Here is a 23,581-nt window from a genome sequence, read left to right on the forward strand (position 1 = left end):
CTCAAAAGAAGCTTTACTGGCATGACAAATAAGGACATTCGTATTGCCAAAGCAAGTTACAGAGAAATAATAAAAATAACAATAAAAAAGAACAATTATATACAAAACAGTTACATGTGCAAAAATAATAAAATATTAATAAAAACAGTGCAAAATAATAACAATAAAAATTATTATATTTACAGTAATGAGGTAATGAGCTCTCTCTCTGTATGTGTGTGTGTGTGTGTGTGTGTGTCGCTTGCTCTCTCCGCTATACTGAAAGTGATTGATTTTCGACAATAAACAGCTGACTGCTTATGACTGATTAATTTCCTCTACTGATGGAAGCGGAATGGTTGAATTACAGCCGATAAGAACAGCACAGAAATATAAATATATATTATAACGGCTCCCAGAGGCGCGACTCGGTTCCTTTTGTTCATTTTAAAGAGCCGTTCAATTGAATCGGATCATGCGCGAACGACTCATCACTATAGGCAACCCGCGTTGACGTTGTAGCATGAGGAAAGGGGCGTGTGAGACACATGTTGATGTTTGAGGCGGCTAATGGTATACATTTTCATGATAAGTTGACTTTTTTGTATTTTATTATTTTATTTTAAATTTATTTCATAATATCAGTAACGTGAGAATATTTTTGACGGCACCCCTGACGAAGCCAGACGGCTCCCCGGTTGAGAAAGGCTGATGTAGTTAAACTTTATTAAACAGATTTGGACAGTCTGTGAGAACTACAAAAACACGGAAACACTTTCACAAAGAGAAGGAAGTGACGTAAATTTGTAGTCCACTTCATTCAGGATGACAACACATCTCTCTGAGCAAGAACAGAGCTGCACAGGGGGAAATTAAACCAGTATTTAGTTCTGTAATCAGACTGACAGTAAACTAAAGTGTTTATTAAAAAAGGATCGGTTTCTAATCTTATTTGCGTGGGTTCAGTTTTATTTTTCGCTTCTTCCGGTCGCTTTTTCATCATTCATTGACTGAACTGCAGCACTAGTGACAGTTAGCTGGGTGAGTCAAACCCTGTGTTTGCATTCACAGTTGTTTTAGACATTTATTAACGTTTCTCATTTATTCTAGACATTTAAATTAGATCCTATCATGTTACTGGACCTGTCGCTTCTAACACACCCGTATTCAGACTGATTTACATGATACGGTGGGCTGGGTGGTTCGCGCATGCGCACTGTACATGTCAGGTTCTCTATTAATGGTTCATTTATGTTTTTCAGATCTGAGCTCTTCATCAGTGAAATATGGTGAGATTTAAACAAATAATGCACACTCACACACCGGATACATATGATTTATTTATTTATTATTTATTTATTAGACTGAGTGACTGGCATACTTCATCAGAATCAGAATCTTTATTACTGGTTTGTTTGTTTATTAGGATTTTAACGTCATGTTTTACACTTTGGTTACGTTCATGAGAGGAACGGTAGTTACTCATTACACAAGATTCATCAGTTCACAAGGTTATATCGAACACAGTCTTGGACAGCTTTGTATCTCCAATTCACCTCACGTGCACGTCTTTGGACTGTGGGAGGAAATCGGAGCACCCGGAGGAAACCCACACAGATACGGGGAGAACTCCACACAGAAAGGACCACCTTGGCGACAGGGCGACAGTGCTGTGAGGCAACAGTGCTACCCACTTAGCCACCGTGCCGCCCCTTTATTATTGGCCAAGTACCAGATGTACAAGGAACTTCTACTGGTGCAGGTGTCAACATTTATACATCTAATTAAATATTAGAAAAAGAAACACTGTATATAAACAAATACTAAATACAACAGCAACATAAACAGTACAGCATCAGACAAAGTGTGCAATGAAGATGTACAGCACAGTACACTGACAAACTTCAAGTAAAAAATTGTGCGATGGAGATTATTAAGTAAATAAGGTGCATATGGGCATTGACTGCGTACGGGGAAATGTGGAAGGCACGTGTGAAGTACAGCATGTATGATAAAATCAATGTTCATTCTGTTAAAGCGGAGTGATGTGGGAACAGTCCTTGTTAAGTATGGTGATGGCCTGGGGAAAGAAGCTGTGGAGGTGGCGGTTCGAGTCTTTATGGCTCTCACTCTCTGACCCCGCTGAGATAAAAACAAATGAAAAGGGAGTGACCGGGGTGTAAAGAGTACTATCAAGTACTGTACACATTAAATTATGTACACCCATGTGGATGCACTCACAGTGTCTTGATACACCATACACAGTACCATTATATGCAAGTACCAACATCACACACCTTACTGCAATGCACCATACACATACCAGTACCACACATCCTGTACACAGAGTGTGACCAGCCACTTTAATGATTACATCTTTTTCTCTCAGCACGGTCGGGTGAAGGTTAAGACCACCGCTCAGCAGGAGGAGGAGAAGAGAAAAGAGAGAGAAAAGAAATTAAAAGTGTATGTGACTGTCCGTGATGCCATTTTTAAAAAGGTTGGTCATGCAGCAGATAAGTGTTTGTTCATCACTGTATTAAATCATTAATCTAAACGGTTGTATATGAGGGAGGGGAGTCTGGGCGGGGATTCACCACCTTGCCTCTGCAGCAGTGACTCCTGCTGTCTGGTTGAGACACTGACGAGGATGCTGAAAAAATACAGGAGTCTTCTGTACACGCTAAGAGTCTGATTGAATACAGTGCTTGACATTTTAAAGATGTGGTCAGGCGTGTGCTCTTTTTAGCCTGTGATTTTATTTTTAATAAAATTAAATGTTCAATGTTAATGCTAAAAATATTACTTAAGTAAATAACAAAGAAAGCTTATCACTTTATGTGGCCAAAAGTAAATGGACATCTCTCATAATTATTTCCGGCATACATTCAAGAGACGAAATTTGCTTCTGTGTTTTAACCTCCCGTATTTAAGGGTCGTCACAGTGGATCATTCTGATCCAAATAGCTGGCCCAGGTTCAACATTGGTTGCCTGTACTGACTCAACTCTCCTATTTTTATCCGGGCTTGGGACCAGCACTGAGAGCGCACTGACACGTGCACCTCTCAATGGCTGTGACAGCCCTTAAATATGTGAGCAGCTAAATATACTGTATATAATATATAACACACACAGCTTGTAGAGCAGAGAGTGGGGTCACACAAGTTTCGATCACATAAAATAAGGTTACTATCCAGAAATTAAGAACTATCTGTTCTTAATGAGCTCCATTGTTTAGTGGATGCTAAAAACTTCATATCTTTATCTGTTACAGAGAAGTGATGGTGAGCTCGATGAGGAGGCTCTCCAGCTCACTCAGCAGCTTCTGTCTTCTAACCCAGACTTTGCTACCCTGTGGAACTACAGGAGAGAGATTCTGCTGCACCTAGAGACCATCAAGTATGAGAAAAAGAACTCCCAGCATGCTTTGTGTGTCAGTCATGAAAGTAGATTTCAGTCCGCCTGCTTGCAACGCTGGCTTCATTAGAACATCGGGCTGAAATGCCAAATTTAGACAAGTTCACATTTACCTACATGAAGCTGCAGCCAGTCATTTACTCATCTTTACTAACCATGTTGTCCTGGTGGTTGTTGTGGTGGTAGCATGCTCTGTGCCATGGATAGAAATTGGAACATTCTTGACAAGTGGGTGTATAAATGTGTTGCATGCGCTTCTAAATGGGGCGCTGTTGTATTTTGAGGGTGCGATTTGGTGCCACCTGTCCATTAGACCAGGGTTTTTTGGGTTTTTTTAAACTTTTTTTTAAGCGAACCACATTTTGTTCATTATTTTTACCACGACCCAGGCAACACAAACGATGCATCAAAATGAAACACAACACAAAATATATTTAATTGATGAAACTGGTGGCAATCTGGTCCCACTGTGGTTTACTGTGGTTTGCTTTAGATGGAAGAGATTTAATTTTGAGTGATTAGTTGATTATCAAAATAAAAGCATTTTTCTAATGGCCTCAGAGTAACAATGCTCATATTTATTTATGTTGTTTTCTTCATTAAATTCTGTAGCGTTTTTAGAAAAGGTTTTGGCCGAGATAGGCTAACAGCCACTTGACTTGTTAGCTACTTTAGCTCCAGCACAGAAAGATGTCAGCCAGCACATGTAGTGTGAAATCGTGTTAATTTTCTTGAACTATGAATCTAATCTGCTTTTTGTTTTTCTTTACAGAGAGAAGGAAGAAATGCAGAAGCTGTACGAGGCCGAACTGTTCTTCATCGAGTCCTGCCTGAAGGTGAACCCCAAATCGTATGGAAGCTGGCATCACCGCGGCTGGGTATCCTATCGGTTGCCAAAGCCAGACTGGAAGCGGGAGCTCAGTCTGTGTGATCGCTGCCTCAGCCTGGACGACCGTAACTGTGAGTGAAAGGGAGGAAGAGGATGGTGGGCGAAAGGACTATATAAATATTAATATGTATAAATATGAGGTGACAGTGAAGATATTCCTTTAGTCATTTATTAACACAGGAAAGTGTGTGCATTGTGATACAAAAATAGCCATAGACAGTTATAGTGGCAAAAAATTAGAAGATCTACAGCTAGTGCTTACCAATGATCATTATTTATTGATCTCTAGTAAGGGTTTCAATAATTCTCTGTTTCAGTTCACTGCTGGGATTACCGGCGTTTGGTTGTGAAGGAGTCCGGAGTGTCGGTGGAACAGGAGCTGCAGTTCACTGATCGCCTAATTGGCTCCAACTTTTCTAACTACTCCAGCTGGCACTACCGAAGCACCCTGCTGCCCCTGCTGCACCCGCAATCCAGCTCAGAATCAGCACAGCCCTGCCAAAACAACACCTCACCACAGTCACACCGGGTGTGTGAAGAGCAGCTGCTCAAAGGTGAGACCTGTTAACACATCATACCTGTCCAGACGAGTGACGAATTAAAGTAAAAAAAACAACAGTGTGCTTTCTCACTGATTGTGGGCTGTACCATTAGGCCTCTGCACCAGTGGAGCAGCTCCTGTATGCTTGATTGCTTCACCTTGTTAAAAAATCTTCACCTGATAGGGCTCGCCATTATTCGTCTCCATCTCACCCTGTCCTGAACATCCTTCTCAGAACACCTGCATGTCCTCACCACATCTGTAAACATCCTTTCGGTCTTTCTCTCATCCTCAGCACCCTTCTGCCAATAGATCACTAATCCCTGCTCCTGCATCGTTCCTCTTATAAACTAATTAACATTACTTATCTTGTCCATCCTTGTCACTCCCAACAAAAATCACAGCATCTTTGTCACTTCCAGCTCCCTCCTCTGTCTTTTTGTTAGTGCCACCGGTTCCAGGCCTCTACTGTCTACTGTAAAGATAGATAGATAGATCACTTTATTAATCCCTTATTCTATTAATTTAAACAAGATTAAAGATACATGTGAGGGCGGCACTGTGGCTTAGTGGGTAGCACTGTCGCCTCACAGCAAGAAGGTCCTGGGTTCGATTCCTAGGTGGAGCGCTCTGGGTCCTTTCTGTGTGGAGTTTGCATGTTCTCCCCGTGTCTGTGTGGGTTTCCTTGACAAAAACTTGAATGTAACCAAAGTGTGTAAAACATGACGTTAAAATCCTAATAAATACATAAGTGTACCGTAAAATGGGTTTTAATAATTTAGTAATAAGAAAAAGAACACTTGCAGAAGCTGTTGAAATCTTTAGACATGTTTCTTGAGAATTTATGTAAAGTTTTAATAAAGTCTAGAAGAGCAAACACTGAACATATCTGTCTGACTGCATTTGGAGTGTAGAAATTGTGAGCTTCTTTCTCTCTCTTTAGAGTATGAGCTGGTGCAGAACGCCTTCTTTACTGACCCAAATGATCAGAGTGCCTGGTTCTACTACCGCTGGCTTCTGGGAAGAGGTAGGAGTTTGTGTATTTGTGTTTGTATCATGACTGGTGCTGGCTTGGGCACCTTTCACTGATAACAGTCTGGACGGTCCTTTATGTTTTTGTCATGGAGAACTTGACGTCCATTTTTCCTAAAAACAAGCCAAAACATGAACTCATCTGGCCACAGCATGTTTGCACTGTCTTGCGGTCCATCTGGGATAAGCTCTAGGCCAGATTACTACAGAACTGTAGCATTTCTGTATTGAATTGATGAATCGGCCTTGTCATTGTGTGACAGATGTTCAGGTTGCATTTCTCAATGCAATGGCGGATGGTGTTAAATGACAACAGCTTTCCGAAATACTTCTGAGCCCGTGTAGCTATCACATGTAATGTTATCACATGAGCATGATGGTCTTTTATGCAGTCGCACACTTTCAGCAGTGGTTTCCAGCCTCATTCTGCATGGACTGGCATTTCTTCGAATTCTCTAAATCTTTTCATAATATTATGTACGGTAGTTGGTGAATGGCTTAAATTACTTGTGATCTTGTGGCGAGAAATTCTCTCACAAATTGGTGAGCCATGATCCATCTTTACTTGCATAGACTGACCCCTAAAGAGTAAATATGGTCTCAGTGCCTCTCTAGTTTTAGTGTTTTTATAGTTGTAAATGTTTTTCTTTAATAATTTATTTATTCTTCCCTCTATAGCTGAGCGGGAGGATCTGATAAGCTGCGTTTATGTGAATAGAGAGGGGGGCAGGGTAGCTGTGGCCTTCTCCAAACCTGTAAATGTAAGTTTCCATGCACGCTTCACAATTTAGACATTTCTGATTCCCAGTTCCACTTGTTCTGCCGCTTGCGCCATTCCCACACTGCCCAAGGTGAGGCGCAGACTAGCACCCACTTTCTTACACCAGCAAGTGGTGGATTCTCATGATGGAGTCATGCTGTGCCCTATGTGCTCCTCCACTCCTTACATTATATACATTCTACTTTATATACATTATACATTACGTACATTATATACATTATATACATTATACATTTACGGCATTTAGCAGACGACTTTGTCCAAAGCGACTTACAGAACTGAGCGACTAAGGGTTAAGGACCTTGCTCAGGGGCCCAACAGTGGCAACAGTGAACCGGCAACCTTCTGATTACTAGTCCAGTACCTTAACCACTACGCTGCAGCTGCCTTAACACTCCTCTAACACCTTGACCAGACAGCAGTAGTGCATATTTGACCTCCTCTTCTTCAAAGCTTGAACCTTCCCCAGTGGTGGGCTATCTTATTATCCTGCTTCACCACCCTACAGAATGTTTTTTCTGGGAATTTCTTTGTAGGTGCTTTTAAATAAGTGACATTTAATTTGTTTACATTCATGTGTACACTTTTATTAGCGCTTTTTTAGTTGTAGAAGTAACTCTTTCGTTCTCAAACTCTTTATTCTTTCTCTCAGGCTCTCACGATGGAGTTGATGGTGGTGTCAAATGGTCAGCCTCAGCGGGGCGAGTGGAAGAGTGTTCACCCTCAGCTCCGCTACAGCCCTGTCTGGGTATGCTTACAGTTAATTCAGTTATTTTACACTCAGAGTACCACACCTTAAAGTAAGCTGCTCCTCAAAGTCGGACCAATCCTAGAAAAGACTGCTTCATAAAGTTAACCAAAGCCTAACGTCGGACGAATTGAAAGTTGACCGCTTCTTACATTCAGCCACACCCAGTTTGACCTCTCTCTTAATCACACCTGATACTTTTGGGCGCTCCCTAAATTAAGCCACTCCCTGTTTGAAGACGGCCAGACCCTGAAGTCGACCGCACCCTATTGTTTGTCCCTCCCTAATATTTGTGCACTTCTCAGAGATGACCTTTTTTCTATAATCAGCTGTCGCCTCACAGCAAGAAGGTCCTGGGTTCGATCCCCAGGTGGGGCGGTCCGGGTCCTTTCTGTGTGGAGTTTGCATGTTCTCCCCTTGTCCGCGTGGGTTTCCTCCCACAGTCAAAAGACGTGCAAGTGAGGTGAATTGGAGATACAAAATTGTCCATGACTGTGTTTGATATAACCTCGTGAACTGATGAATCTTGTGTAATGAGTAACTACCGTTCCTGTCATGAATAAAACCAAAGTGTAAAACATGACGTTAAAATCCTAATTAACAAAACAAATCAGCTGCTCCCTGAAGTTAATGTTTTCTAAAAGTTAGGTGCTCCCATCATTTGACCAGACTTTTAAGTCACCATTTGCCAAAATCAGACAGAATTTGATTCACAGTCGAGGATCAGGGGCCTGGCTAATGGGGTCCAACTTGGGGGCTGAAATATCCTGTAATAACATGCTCTCTCTCCTCTCTGACGTCTCTTTTTAAGGTGTTCCAAATTCCTCCCGACATGTTTATTGACATTAATAACGAACACAACCTGACGGTGACCTGGATGGAGAAACACATTCACAAAGACTGTTCGCTCTATAGAGGTGAGTGAACGAAAATAAAATAAATAAGATGTGATTTTCTTGGCTTCCGTTCTGTATCTCCGAACTGCTCTAATCTCTGGCTTCATGCCCCTGTAGGTCAGTCGGAGAGTTGGTGCAGGGACTCTGCTACAGATCAGGGGCTTTTTAGGTACAAAAATATGTAAGGTTGCGTAAGTGCACCACGCTTCCGGCCTCTTGTGTCTTTTTTAACATTGATGCTTACTACACTTTGCCACTTTATTAGGAACACTTGTACACCTGCATGTTCATGTAGTCATCATAAATCATACAGGAAGGAGTCAAGAACTTCAGCTCATGTTCATATCAAACATCAGACTGTAACATTTCTTAAGATTCTACACACAACAGTCTTGTCAGTGTACTCAAAATGGGTGTTAGTAACTCCACCTCCATAACACAGGCCAGAAGACAATAGCCAGACTGCTTTGAGCTAGCAGGGAGGCTTCAATAATGAACTTTTCAACCATGGTGAGCAGAAATGCTTCTCAGAAAGCTCAACACGCCGGATCCTCAGGTGAAGGACTAACAACACCAGAGAAACACTATAGTTTACTACTGTTAACCAATCAGAGGGATCTAAAGCTCACTCAAACCAGACAGCTGAAAATTAAAGAAACAAGACGTGGTCCGATGGTCAGAATTGGGGCCAGTTGTCTGTTGAGCGCATTCTCCTTTTTCCATTGTGTGATTTGAGCAGTAACTGAAGAAAAAAGGGTTAAGAAACGCTGTTCTACATGATTTTTTTTGCATTGCCCTGCTGCCTCACGACTGTCCCGGTACTGGCCTGTGAGTGTATTTGCAAATGTTGCACTTTTTGACTAATATTATCTCTGTCAGCAATTCACAAACGCCTCTGTGTGTGTGGTAGGAGTGAGCTGTCTGTAGAAAAGACGTCGGTTCTGGAATCAGAACTACAGTCCTGTAATCAGCTGCTGGAACTGGAACCTCAGAATAAATGTGAGTGTGACTTGTAAGAGGTTCACGTTTACGGCATTCAGCGGATGATTTTATCCACAGCGACTTGCAGTTGTGACTGATACAGTGCAAGCAACTGAGGGTTAACACAAGTGCTAGTGCAGCATTTAATTCCAATACAAATTCCAGTGTTCATATTTTCCTGATTGTAGCTTCCAGTTTGTTTAGCATGTTGTGTATTAATGCTGTATGGTCTCAGGTATGGTCAGCGGAGACACAGCTCAGTTCCAGCAAGATTCCAGCTAATGCTGCAGCAACTGACCAGTGCATGTGTTGCATATGTAATGCATTTAATGCATGTTGTGTGTTCTTCACACTCAGGAGTTACTACTTTTCACCTAACTGTCCCATCCTGTGTGCTACATAGTGTGTAACTGTACTACTGTACGTGCACTTGTTAGCCGCACTGTTTGGTATTCATCAGTCAGGTGCATTTATTTGAAAGTGTGTCATTTTTGACTGGATCTGGTTCACTGCTGTTGTTTTCTAAAGTATTATTGCACATCTCCTAGCCAATCAGATTTTCTGTGGTCATCGTGTAAGCTTGGTGTAATGTCCATTTTTGTCCTTATATCCCTCTATGTTTCTCAGGGTGCTTGTTGACTATAATCCTGCTGATGAGAGCTCTGGATCCTTTGGGTTATGAGAAGGAGACACTTGCTCATTTCCAGACTCTGATGGTGAGTAGATCTACATCAGACAGCACACACTAATCGCTAAAACCGAGTCTGGTGCTTAATATAGATCTAACGTGTTTAGTTTTGGTGCTGCACAATCCCTGCAACCAGCTCTGGTTACTTTCTGGATTTTCGGCCTGTTTGGGTCCCATGTTTGATGAAGTGAGTGTAGGATGTTAACCAGACATTAGGAGTCAGTACTGCAGTGGCAAGAAGTGTGGCGCATGCTGTAGGGCAATTACAACTGGAATTAAAACAGTGTTGGGAAGAAATTCATAATACTAAATGTATGCTTCAATATTCTTACAAATTGTTAAAAGTAGATTTGAATAAAGAAGAAAAAAGCGACTAAAACATGACTGTTTATTTAGGTGTAAGACACTCGGGTGGTGCAGCAGTATATTAGTGCTATATTACTAGCTCACCACTACTGAGATCCAGACAGAACCTGAGGGGATGATTAAAGAAAACTCAAGCATATGTGCTGCTACACTCGTTCACAGAACATGAATGTTAGACGTTGCCACAGTAGATCAATCATCTTTATTTGATTTCCCACAGTGTTTACATAGGATGCTCTTCCTAAAACAACCCTCCTATTTATCCGGGCTTGGGACCAGGACTAAGCACCAAGCACTTTCTCTATTTGTGAGCCCAGCCTGGAATTAGAACCCCAGGAACTCAGGCACTGCTGTTACCGGCAGCGTGGCTTCTACCTTTCTGCTACACAACAACTAAAACTGTGTCTATTTTTATCTTTTTCTCATTTTCTCAGGAAGTGGACCCGATGCGAAGCTCGTATTACAGTGATCTGTGCAGTAAGTTTATGATTGAGAACACCATTATGAAGATGGAATATGCTGAAGTGCGCGTCTTCAGTCTTTCTGATAAGGTAATTTGCATTTTGAGGATTTGCATTGAGGTGTGACTGGAATTCTGTACCATGGTCGATTAGAACACTGGACCCCAGCATTGGTCGGCTAGCGTAATTTACCGATGTGCCACCTGAGCACTTTTACACCAAAATAAATCCTAATAATTAAGAATTAAGAATTCGGAATTGATTCGGCCCTTTTTTAACCCACTCGTGTTTGCTGTCATCTATCATCTCTCTGATTTCATTCTTTTGAGCAGATGGCGGTTGTGATTTGTCGTGATGCATTCTAATAATTCATAGTGATTAATTGCTCATCATGCTCTACCCTGAGATGAGAAGTCTGATGGCATGTGATTATATGTGTACATGGGAGGATTGATGTGTTTTTAACAGTGATGCAGGATCCATTAGGCTCAAGTGGATTAGAAAAAACAACATTTTGAGGGGTGTGAGCGAAAGGTGGGACCGAAAACAGTTTGAATCACACGTGAATCATGTTCTCATGCTGTTACTTTTGTTTTCGTTAAGGAGTGCTATAAGACCACCTTTTGCAAACGGTCCTGGATTTGTTTTGGTTTTTGGTTTACACCCAAATGCATTAATCACAGGTCTGCAAAAAATTTTTTTTCAAGAGCTGTTTTGGTTATTCCACGTAATCTTTATGTTTTTGGGTGCGCTGAATCCGAAAATGACCTCCGTTTTGTCATAGGACATCACATTTTCTGACAATTTAGGTAACTATGTTAAATAAGGCAATACCTCAAAATAAATGAAAGTAGACTTATAAAATAAATTTTTTATTACAAATTTTTCATGAGAATCATTTTTTTAACTGGAATGAGCTCACTAACACACACTAAAATCGATTCTTCTTCCCTGTGAGGCTCCTCTTGGTACATTTACGCTTGTGAGTAGCATCTGCAATGTCTCTCTGAAGCGTCCAACAGTAGTCTGCCATCATTGTAATGCTCCATCTTCCCTGGTATCTTCTTTCCATCTCTTTAATGTCCTGGTGGAATCGTTCACCTTGCTCTTCACTCACAGCTCCCAAATTTTCAGGAAAGTTGTCAAGGTGGGAGTGGAGGAAATGCACTTTCAGACTCATCAGGCAACCTAAAGCTTGAAATGCTTTCAGCATTCGTCCGACGATCTTTTTGTAGTCAGGATCTTTGTTATTGCCTAAAAATTTCTTTATGACTTATGCAATCCACCCTTCTTTTTGAGGAACCGTCATGGTATTGATAAACTCTTGATCAGCTATAAGCCTTCTAATGTCTGGTCCGACGAACACACCTTCCTTCAATTTTGCCTCCGAGAGGCCTGGAAACTTGATGACCAAGTATTTGAAGCATTCTCCATCTCTTGGAAGGGATTTTACGAATTGCTTCATCAATCCTAATTTTATGTGGAGAGGTGGTAGAAGAACTTTATCGGGAGGTACCAAAGTTTCTCGGAGGACATTTTTTTCACCAACTGTGAGCACCCTCGGCTGGCAACTCTGGCAATTCTTAGTCCAGTGATTTTGTCGGTCTCGACTGTCCCATAGACACAGAAAACAAGGATATTTGGTATACCCAGCTTGTTGCCTGAGCAGCATGCACAAGACTTTCAAACCGCCGCACACTTGCCAACCGTGGTCTTCATACTTAAGTTTACGAAGAACCAATTGAAAGTTAAATTTTTTTTGGCATTGTATATCTTGAATGCACTGATGTGAATTAATTAATAGTAATTTTGACTTTAAATTTGGTTTAAAACCCTAAGATCAAAAATACCAAAAATTTAGAAAAATGTACTAAATTTGAAGAGAGGATTTTTTTCAATATTTTTTTCGTTTTTAGCACACCAAAATACATGGAAATTAGATAAAAATAATTAAACAGCTTTTTAGTCGCACACCTGTGTAATGTGTTTACCTGTTATAATCTGTTGGGCCTGGATGAATTGGGGAGTTTTTCAACCTGTTTAGGCATACGTCGTCTTTAGACCCCATCACAACCCCTCCATTAAATGCACAAATGTAAACAATGTGCACATTCCACATAATATCAGGCACACTGAAAGATGCCAACTTAATGGAAAAGTGTGAAGCAGCACAATTCAAATGTTGCATACACACACACACACAAGGACTGAATAAATTGCATTAACAAGCAACTAATTGTGTGGAAGCAATGTTAGCAACAACTTTTGTTAACTTGTTCTAACTTGTTCCATATTTGACTGCTGAATCATCAGTTGTTTATTTATTGTGTATTTTAATGCATTTCCTCATTATTAATAACAGCCGATCAGAAACGCTGTGGGTTCGGTACAACCCAGAAACACTTGTGCATGTTTATAAAGAAAAATGTCTTTTATTTGTCATATATACACAGACGGGCGCTCGGGTAGCACAGCGGTCTATTATGCTAGCTCACTGCCACTGAGGTACTGGTTCGAATCTATGCATGTGCTATAAGCTGACCGGATACTTACACAGACTTGATATGGCTACAAAGCCCCACAATGGATTGGCACACTGTCTGGGATGTGTTCCTGCCTTGCACCCAGTGTTTTCTGAGAAATCGGATCCATCACGGCCTTGACCATGATAAAGCCACAGTGGATTGGCACAGTGTGGACTGGCACACTGTCTGGGATGTGTTCCTGCCTTGCACCCAGTGTTCCCAGGGGAAATGTATCCACCCCAACCCTGACCATGATAAAGCAGTGGTAAAAATGAAATGAAACATACATGTATATAGCACAATTAAATGCTTTTTGCATAAAGCACAAGGGCCCAACATTGGCTGCCTGTCAGAGCTGGGATTCAAACCCTTAACCTTCAGACTGATAGCTCACGGTGCTATGCCTTTTGTGAGGTGGGAAAAAACAGAATACACAGAGATTGGAGTAGCTCTTTACAGACAGTGGCCGGAGGCTTCGATCAAACCAGCGTCCCCATTTTATTGACTGCTTTGTCGCTTTGTTTTCTCTCTTTCTCTCTGTAGAACCTGAGTACCCTGTGCCACCTGGATCAGCTGCTATTGGTCACTCATATTAATCTGTCCTCCAATAAGCTTGTCAGGCTGCCACCGCAGTTCGCCATGCTACACTGTCTGGAGGTAAAGTCTCAGTCTGAGGAGTGAAATGATGGGCTGCTGTTCTATAAAAGATACTTTTCTATAATACTGTATTCATCTTGTTTCATTTCATACCTTTCTCTTTGTCCATATGTCCATTATATGAAGTACATTATATGGACAAAATTATTGGGACACCTCTTCTAATCTTTTAATTCAACTGGGGGACAGTTGTAGCCTAGTGGTTAAGTTACTGGACTAGTAATCCAAAGGCTGCTGGTTCAAGCCCCACCACTGCCAGGTTGCCACTGTTGGGCCCTTGAGCAAGGCTCTTAACCCTCAATTGCTTAGACAGTATTCTGTCACAGTACTGGAACGTAATTCATATGTTTTAGCCACAACTATTGGGAACAGGTGTAATAAATTATATAAAGGAAATTATCTGCTTCCAACTGCCAACCGTTGGGGTAATAAATCAATTATACAAAGTAACTGAAAAGCTTCCAACTTAGTGGCAACAGTTTAGAGAAGGTTGTTTCCTGTTCCTGCATGACTGTGCTCTCATCATAAATAAATCATAAACCTGTTTTCTGTCATAAATTGACAATGTACTTGCAGGTCTTTTGTAAAAGAATCTATATTTATATTTATACATTTATTAGGATTTTAACATCATGTTTTACACATTTTGGTGACATTCATGACAGGACAGGAAGTTACTCATTACACAAGATTCATCAGTTCAAGTTTAATGTAAAACACAGTCATGGACGATTTTGTATCTCCAATTTTTCTCATTTGCACATCTTTGGACTGTGGGAGGAAACCGGAGCACCCGGAGGAAACCCACACGGACACGGGAAACCTGCAAACTCCACACAGAAAGAAATCTGACCGCCCCACATGGGGATCGAACCCAGGACCTCCTTGCTGTGTGTCTCCCTGTAAAAGAATCTCACACTGAGTGCCCTGAGTGAGATTTTCCTGTCTCATATACTGTGACGTTTAATGATCTTATAAGAACAGTGAAATCACACAGTGAAAAACTGGCTTAGGATTTTATTCATAGTTTATTTATAGTTTTTAAAATCAAATTTCCACCAAAATTTGCTTTCAAGTGAGTAGTAGATTAAAAAATAAGTTCTGCTCTGTGGCTGTACACTTCTGATCCACTTTTGCTGTTTGTTTTTCTTTCTTTGTGCTTTTCTCTGACTGGCTGTGGGGTTTTTTTTTTTACATTTGTTTTTGTTGTTTTTTTCCGTTTTTGACTGACACTGCAGGTTCTGGAGGTTGATGATAATGCCATTGAGAATGTGGAAGGACTCTACCAACTGCCCCAGCTTGAGGAAGTGTCTTTAAAAAACAACCGTATCCTTTCAAAACCTGCAGGATTCCAGTCAGTATTTACACTGCACTGTAGGAGAAGGCTATGTATTAAAAACTATTGTACACTATACATACACTATATGGACGAACATATCAGGACACCTCTGTGTTTCAGCCACAACAAATGCTAACAGGTGTAATAAATCAATTGTATAAAGGAACTGATAAGCTTCCAACTTTGTGGCAACAGTTTAGGGAAGGCCCTCTCCTGTTACAGCATGACTGTGTCCCTGAAAAGAAACTCGAGTGTCCTGCACAGAGCCCTGACATCAACCCCACTGAACAGCTTTGGAATGAACTGGAACATCAACTGAGGCTTTTTTAACCAACATCAGTGTCCAGCCATACAGATGTTCCTTTGACTGAATGGGCACAAATTCCCAGATGAGTGGCTGCTGTTATAGCTGAAAAGAGGTCACTATTTTAAATCCATTTGTTTTTTAAATGGAATGACCAAGTTCATGGTCAAGTGTCCAAATACTTTTGCCCATATAGCGTACTTTTTAATTTGGCCAAATAAATTTGTGGTATTTTTATTCTATATTATTATATACAATAAGTTTGAGCCATGAGTTTGGAAAAGGTCCTTTCAGCACCTGCTTTACACCATCCTTTGTGTAAAGCAACACTAGTGTCCTGCACACAGCCCTGACCTTTAATGGACGCACAATTGCTTGGACATAGTCCAAAATCTCATCGAAGGCTGCCAGAAAATATAAAAATTTCCACATACTTTTGGCCACATAGTGTTCCTATATAGTTTACCTGTTCCTATCTAGTGTACCTATATAGTGTACCTGTTCCTATCTAGTGTACCTGTTCCTATCTAGTGTACCTATCTAGTGTACCTGTTCCTATCTAGTGTGCCTATCTAGTGTACCTGTTCCTATCTAGTGTACCTGTTCAATACTAGTCTATGCAAACATTTGACTTATATAAAAATGATTTTTTGCTTAACTTATTGCTCAGACATCTCGAAAGTCTCCGACCTGACGCCACTGGCATCCTGTCCAAAACTCACCAGGTTGGATCTGCGTGGCAACCCGGTCACCAAGATATCCAACTTTGAAGCAGAACTGGCTGAGCTGCTACCATCAGTTACTGACCTTTTGCTTTGATGGGTCTGGTTGAGCTTTGACGGCTGCAGTGACTGAACACGTGTTGCACTGCTTGGAGGAGACTTCCAAACGCCAGACTGTGTGCACATGTGCCTGATTGTTCTTGTGTTTGCATGCTGGTGCGAATCGTGTGTGTGTGTGTTAAATGAGTTTTGAGGTCTTCACACCTACTGTAATTGTAGCTCAACCTAGTAGTTGTGTCTACTAACAATTATAACATGAGCCAGACAAAAGAACAGTGTGTTCTCCGTACAATAAAGAACAGATTTAATAGAAATTAAGGATTTCATTCTTTCCGAGTGCTTTTGGTGTGTGAGATTATGAGGATTAATGAAGATTATACAGGGGCTATTTGCCAGTATTCAACTTCAAATCAGAAAAAAGTTGGGACAGAATGAATTGCAGATGGTATGAACCAAAAAATCTCATATTTTGTCTGATCAGCTTCATTTCATTTGTTACTAAACATCCATTCCTGCAATTCAGGCCTGCAACACATTCCAAAACAAGTTGGGACGGTAAAGCATTTACCACTTTGTAATGTTACCGTTCCTATTCACAACATTTAAAATATGTTTTGGCACCAAGGATACCTAGCGATGAAGTGTTTAATTCATACTGCAAACAAGGCTTAAGGTGTGTGGGGTTGTCGTTTTAAAATTCTCCACACAATCTCTACTGGGGACAGGTCAGGACTGCAGGCAGGTCAGTCCAGTACCCGGAACCTCATCTTCCACAGCCATGCCTTTGTAATGTGTGCAGCAGGTGGTTTTGCATTGTCTTGTTGAAAAATGCATGAACGTCCCTGGAAAAGATCTCATCTTGAAGGCAACATATGTTGCTCTAAGGTCTCAAGGTACTTTTCTGCATTAATGCTGCCATCACAGAGGTGTAAATTACCTTTGCCAAGGGCACTGACACACCCCCATACCATGACAAGGTGGAAGGTCCTTTTTGTCATTGGACTGGAGCACACGGCTTTCATTTCTTTTAGAAAAAGATCTGAAATACTGTTCATCTGACCACAATACACGTTTCCACTGTGTGATGGTCCATCCTAGATGCCTCAGAGCCCAGAGAGGTCGACGCCGCTTCTGGACATGGTTACCATAAGGCTTCTTTTTTGCACAGTAAAGTTTTAAGTGGCATTTGTGCATGTAACTGTATTGTCGTGCCTTAAAATATACGTTTGCCAGAGTAATCCCTCACCCATGTGGTTATATCAGCTATTGTTGAGTGGCGGTTCTTGATGCTGTGTCATCTGAGGGATCAGAGATCACGGGCTCATCAGCTTGCCCTTTCATCAGCTAGATAGATTCTTTAATCATGTTTAATGATATTATGCACTGTGGACCGAAGCACATGGCTTCCATTTCTTTAAAAAAATATCTGAAATACTGTTCATCTGACTGCAATACACATTTCAACTGTGTGATGGTTCATTCCAGATGCCTCTGAGCCCAGAAAACTTGTCTTTCTTCGAGGAACTTGTCTTTCTTGTCTTTCTTTTTTTTTTTTACCTCATTACCAGCCTTGAATTGCCCCTGTTCCAACTTTTTTTGAATGTGTTGCAGGCCTGAATGGATGTATATTAACAAATGAAGTGTTCACACTCTCCCTGAACACCCTCATGACTCTGAATACTTGACAGTGTTGTTATCAGTCATTAAAAGTGAAATGAAATGAAAACATTGAGATGCATGAAATGAAATGCATACATTTAGTGAAGTGTAGGTGTGTCTGGGGCTGAAAGAGATTGTTGAAGATCTTGACTGATGATAAAAATTTGTTTTTCTGGAGAAACAGGAAGGGCTGTCATAGAGTTTAAGAAATCTGTGGCACCTGTTTTAACACCAGCGTGACTTGGTTAGATTTTACTGGACAGTAAGTTATTCATTACACATCACATGTATTAAAAATGTTATCAATAATCAGTAAAGTAGTGAGTATTTCTGTGAGTCATAAACAGTTGCGTATAGAGTATAAATCACTTTCATCAACTGTTACTTTATGGGCAGGGTGAGGTCCGGCGCCACCCAGACATGCTGTATACACACACATTTACATAATGACTTTTTTGTACATACACACACCCAGGTGTGTTCTGCTGGCCAGTTTACCTTACGCATGTTTTTGGAAGGTGGACGAAACCCACATGGACGTGAGAAAAACAAGTTACTATGCGGCACCCATTTTACCAGATATCTTACTACGCCTCTGTAACAGCACTAATAGGGCGGCGCGGTGGCTCAGTGGGTAGCACTGTCGCCTCACAGCAAGAAGGTCCTGGGTTCGATCCCCAGGTGGGGCGGTCCGAGTCCTTTCTGTGTGGTTTGCATGTTCTCCATATGTCTAAGTGGGTTTCCTCCAGGTGCTCCGGTTTCCTTCCACAGTCCAAAAAAATGCAAGTGAGGTGAACTGGAGATACTAAATTGTCCACGACTGAGTTTGATATTAACTTGTGAACTGATGAACCTCGTGTAAGCAGTAACTACTGTTCCTGTCATGAATGTAACCAAAGAGTGTAAAACAACCTCAATTTCTGTAATTGTTAATAATTAATAAAATGTCGTCTGATCTTTATTTGTCATGATTAAAAAACTAATGCAAATCATATGCTTTAGCATTCACAGTCACACAATCCCAAACCACTTTAATTTATTTCTTTCTTACTAACTAAGAGAACGTCTTTTATCTTGAGGATTCATTTGGCAGTGTTTGTAACATTACTACTATTTTTATTACAGATCAAAAAAATAAGGCATTGCGAACTAACAACACTATAAAATGTAAAGCATTGTCTGATATTAATCTAAGGTATGTGGACTGTACTAAATGTTCTGTGTACCATTAACATACAAACAGCAGTACAAGTAACTTGTCAGATCAGTAACTTCTGCTGCAGGACGTGTGAGCGCTTTTTACCAACCTGGACTGTGAATGTTATTCATTGTGATGACGAACACTAAAGAAATAGATTATAGGAGATTATAATGGAAGGTAGAACTGGACTCTTTCTTATATTTGGGAAGTAGTAGTATTTGGGATTCATATTTATATGACCAAAAGTATTTGGACACCTGATCGTGAGCTAGCTGGACATCCTATTTCAAACACAAATGGTATTAAAATTGAGTGACCTCTGTGTGACAGTTTCAGCTATAACATCAGCCTCTCTTGTAATAAGGCTTCTTTATAGTATGTAGTATAGGAACTTGTGCCCATTTATTCAAAAGAGCATTTGTATGGCTGGTCAAGATGTTGGTTAAGAAAGCCTCAGTTGACGTTCCAGTTCATTCCAAGCATTCCAGTGGTGCTGAGGTCAGGGCTCAGTGCAGGACTCTTGAGCTTTTCTTCATGTCTTTATATACTCTGCTGTGTGCACAGTCATGCTGGAACAATAAAGGCCTTCCCTAAACTGTTGCTGCAATGTTGAAAACATATAATTTCCTTTATATGATTTATTACATCTGTTAGCAACTGCTATCGCTGAAACGCTTAGATTGTATAATAAGTAGGGGTGTCCCAATACTTTTGTTCATAGAGTGTATTTATTAGACCCTGATTTTGGAATTTAGACATTTTTAACTCATTTATTTATATAAACGTTTAGCTGGACAAAATACTTGTTGGCCAGTTTTAACTGACCTCAGCACTTTGCCGAATCTAAACACTGCTGTTCTTTATTTCTTTATATTGTTGCTTTATTCTTTCCTAGATATTATTGATTTATTACACCTGTTAGCAATTGTGACTGAAACACATGAATTAAAAAATGAGATTATATATAAAGGACATGAGCTTCTGCTAGCTTACTATATTGGGATTATATATTATATATTTAAAAAATTTAGTAAAATTTTGTATCTCTCTGTAAAGTTCTTTAAAGTTGATGAATTGGGTGGAATTAAAAGTCTTGGTGATTAAAAATGACACCGCTCACACCCACTGGCGAGACGAGGAGATGGGCGTGTGTGTAAATATAAAAGGCGAGCGGGAGAGCTGTCAGCACCTGAGATAAAAGGTACACTAGACTGCTATCATCACACCGGGACACATCCAGAGACTACGCTCAGGTAAGAGAGACTCTGCCTGTTTTAAGTTTGTTACCTTAAGTTTATAAATTGTTTTCCAACACCTGGGACCAGAGAGCCGTCCGTCCTCGCCTCGGTTACCTGTCTATAAGGGGTTTACATGACTGGCTGCTCTAAACTCACCTGCTTCAGGTGAGAATAAGTGGGTGAACGTTTGATTGTGTTGTGTTGTAATGGACTTGTGTTTTGGGATGGGCCCAAGGCTACACCATGAGGCTCACCAGGATAAAGCAGAAATACATGCTGGACAGGGTGAAAGTCTGTCAAGGGCACAATGCTTGTACTATACCTTGTCTTAAGATTTTTATTTATGGTTGGGTACAGTGGCGTAACTAGGAGCTCATGGGCCTCACGCCTTTCTTTTTGCTTTTGAGCACTGCTTTTTTGCTTTAATTTACTGAGCATCTTGCCCGTTACCACTCAGCTCACCACAGAGTTTAAGTTCAGCCTGATGTTCCATTGGTCTAGTAATGTTAAGCAGGTTACACAGATTCCCAAAATCCCTTGCTGTGCACTCACTGTATGTTTTGATTACATGTATTCTGATATTTCATTGTCTTTTAGTTATTTTAATATTTTACTTAACAAAAATATTGTAATATAATAATAACGACATTTAGTACAATCCACATCACTTAGATTAAGATCAGATGATTTCAAAAGCTTGGTTTTAGCCCAATGTCGCCAATCCAAAACAAGTGTTGGTGTGTGATTTGCTCTGCTGCAACACCCAAATACATCCAAAATCCAAAGACTTTCTTATGTAATGAACCAGTTCCACTGTCAATAAAACACTACATAGCATACAGCGATCAGGCATAACATTATGACCACCTTCCTAATATTGTGTTGGTCCCCCTTTTGCTGCCCCACAAGCAACAAACTGTGATGCTCTGTGTATTCTGACACCTTTCTATCAGAACCAGCATTAACTTCTTCAGCAATCTGAGCTACAGTAGCTCGTCTGTTAGATCGGACCACACATGCATCAATGAGCCTTGGCTGCCCATGACCCTGTCGCTGGTTTATCACTGTTCCTTCCTTGGACGACTTTTGACAGATACTGACCACTGCAGACCCCACAAGAGCTGCAGTTTTGGAGATGCTCTGACCCAGTCGTCTAGCCATCACAATTTGGCCTTCGTAAAACTCGCTCAGATCCTCACGCTTGCCCATTTTTCCTGCTTCTAACATCAACTTTGAGGATAAAATGTTCATTGCTGCCTAATACAGTATATCCCACCCACTAACAGGCGCTGTGATGAAGAGATACATTTGGTACAGTGTTGTTAGTTTGCAATGCCTAACTTTTTTCACCTGTAATAAAAACAGTAATAATGTAGTAATGTTACAAACGCTGCCAAATAAATCCAGTTGAACCAACTCAAAGGTGTTGAGCCACTCCCCCTTGGCATAGTATCGACGAGATGATAGACATGCTGTCACTTAGTGGTTAATGAAATTTAAGTGGTTTGGATTCTTGTGACTGTGAATGCTAAAGGATATGATTTGTGGTATTTTTTTAATCATCATGCCATCATGCCATTATTCTCGTTGATTGAGGCAGCCCCATCCTTAACAATCCATCTCCATTTAAATAGAAATGAAGTACATGGTAATGATTTGCAGGGAACCAAACCATGTCAACAAAATACCCCACACAGCATTCGTTTATTGTTTTTTTACCCATATACTGTATATTTAACGCTTGAGCTCAAACACACAATCAATTGTATTCATGACAGGAAAGATCCAGAAAGTTTAATAAATAAAATCTGAATGACCTAACCTAACCTAACCTAACCTAACCAAACCTACATTTTAAACCTTTAGAAGATCCTTCATGGTGTGGTTTGGTGTTCACGTGACCATATTCTTAAAGTTAAATAGTACCAAGCCCAAAAAATGAGCCCCTTTTGTTGTGCCACACCTTCGTCCTGTTTATAATGAAAATGAGGTTTATCTTGTAATCTCTACGACAGATTAATCACATAGCACTTAAGTAACATGTGGGTCAGATTGGTGCTGGCATTGAGCATGCTACAGCCTGCCAGACCCTCAGATATGTCTGGCATTAGTAGGGCAGGTTTCTCTACATTTTTAAAATACAGTGATTTATCCATGTGAGTTACTGCCAGGGGGAGGTTGTTTCCTCGTTGTTGTGAGTTTACTCATATCACACTGGCTACTCTAAATTTCACCTATTGGTGAGTGTGGATCTCTAATACACTATATGACCAAGTGTGTGGACATCTGACCATAAGCTTGTTGGACATCCCATTTCAAAAAGAAATGGTATTAAAATAGACTTTGGTGCTGGTCAAGAAAGCCTCAGTTGATGTTCCAGTTCATTCCAAAGTTGGTCAGTGGGGCTGAGGTCAGGGCTCTGTGCAGGATACTTGTTTTTCTTCATGTCTTTAAAGACTTGCATGTGCATAGGGGCACAGTCATGCTGGAACTGGAAAAGCTTTCCCTAAACTGTTGCTGCCAAGTTGGAAGCATAGAAGTTCCTTTACATAATTGATTTGTGACTGAAACACATGAATTAAAAAAATTAGAAGGGGTGTTCCAATACTTTTATTCAACCAAGTTCACAGAAACCAGGTTACTGTGTACCATTCACTCAAGTACGCCACCAGTCTGCCCATGTTTAAATACATTAAAGGTGACAAATTAAATTAAAAAATGAGTATATGGATAAGGAAACAATAAACCAATGTTGTGTGGGGGTTTTGACATGGTTTGGTTCCCTGTAAATGTACAGTATTTTATTTCTACTTAAATGGAAGTGGATTCTTGAAGGATGATGCTGCCTCAATCAACAAGAAACGAGAATAATAAATGGTGTGATGATTTAAAAAAATAACGCAAACCACACGCTTTAGCATTCACAGTCACAAGATCCTAAACCACTTACATTTCATCAAAAATAAAAAATATATCTAGGATGGCTTTTTACTTGGAACTGTGTGATCTTCATCTTTCCTTTACTGTCTTCTTTAGCATGTCTGTAGAAACTGTCAGAAGTAGTTACCTGATTGGCCGATTCCCTGGCACAATTCT

General features: G+C 40.5%; 1 protein-coding gene across 2 annotated transcripts; it reads left to right on the forward strand.

Moving 5' to 3' along the window:
- Window positions 1-523: 523 nt before the first annotated feature.
- On the forward strand, window positions 524-16,701 carry rabggta (Rab geranylgeranyltransferase subunit alpha). 2 transcript variants are annotated; one of them, XM_063015270.1, is made up of 17 exons: window positions 524-552; window positions 1,242-1,268; window positions 2,369-2,479; window positions 3,255-3,379; window positions 4,170-4,357; window positions 4,604-4,840; window positions 5,771-5,854; window positions 6,538-6,620; window positions 7,293-7,388; window positions 8,200-8,305; window positions 8,402-8,453; window positions 9,195-9,283; window positions 9,893-9,981; window positions 10,754-10,870; window positions 13,849-13,962; window positions 15,201-15,288; window positions 16,276-16,701. In XM_063015270.1, exons 2-17 carry the CDS (start codon window positions 1,266-1,268, stop codon window positions 16,422-16,424), a joined length of 1,731 nt encoding a protein of 576 aa, XP_062871340.1. In that variant the 5' UTR covers window positions 524-552; window positions 1,242-1,265; the 3' UTR covers window positions 16,425-16,701. The 2 variants fall into 2 exon arrangements, with proteins under 2 accessions (XP_062871340.1, XP_062871339.1); XM_063015269.1 differs by lacking the exon at window positions 524-552 and adding an exon at window positions 767-1,020.
- The last annotated feature ends 6,880 nt before the right edge of the window (window positions 16,702-23,581 follow it).

The sequence above is a fragment of the Trichomycterus rosablanca genome, chromosome 19 (assembly GCF_030014385.1).
Source record: "Trichomycterus rosablanca isolate fTriRos1 chromosome 19, fTriRos1.hap1, whole genome shotgun sequence".
Classification (NCBI taxonomy): Eukaryota; Metazoa; Chordata; class Actinopteri; order Siluriformes; family Trichomycteridae; genus Trichomycterus; species Trichomycterus rosablanca.

Excerpts from the sequence above, each read along its gene's own strand:
- rabggta (XM_063015270.1), top strand. Across the intron at positions 8,306-8,401 it reads AGACTGTTCGCTCTATAGAG|GTCAGTCGGAGAGTTGGTGC; the intron begins GTGAGTGAACGA and ends ATGCCCCTGTAG. Across the intron at positions 15,289-16,275 it reads AGTGTCTTTAAAAAACAACC|ACATCTCGAAAGTCTCCGAC; the intron begins GTATCCTTTCAA and ends CTTATTGCTCAG.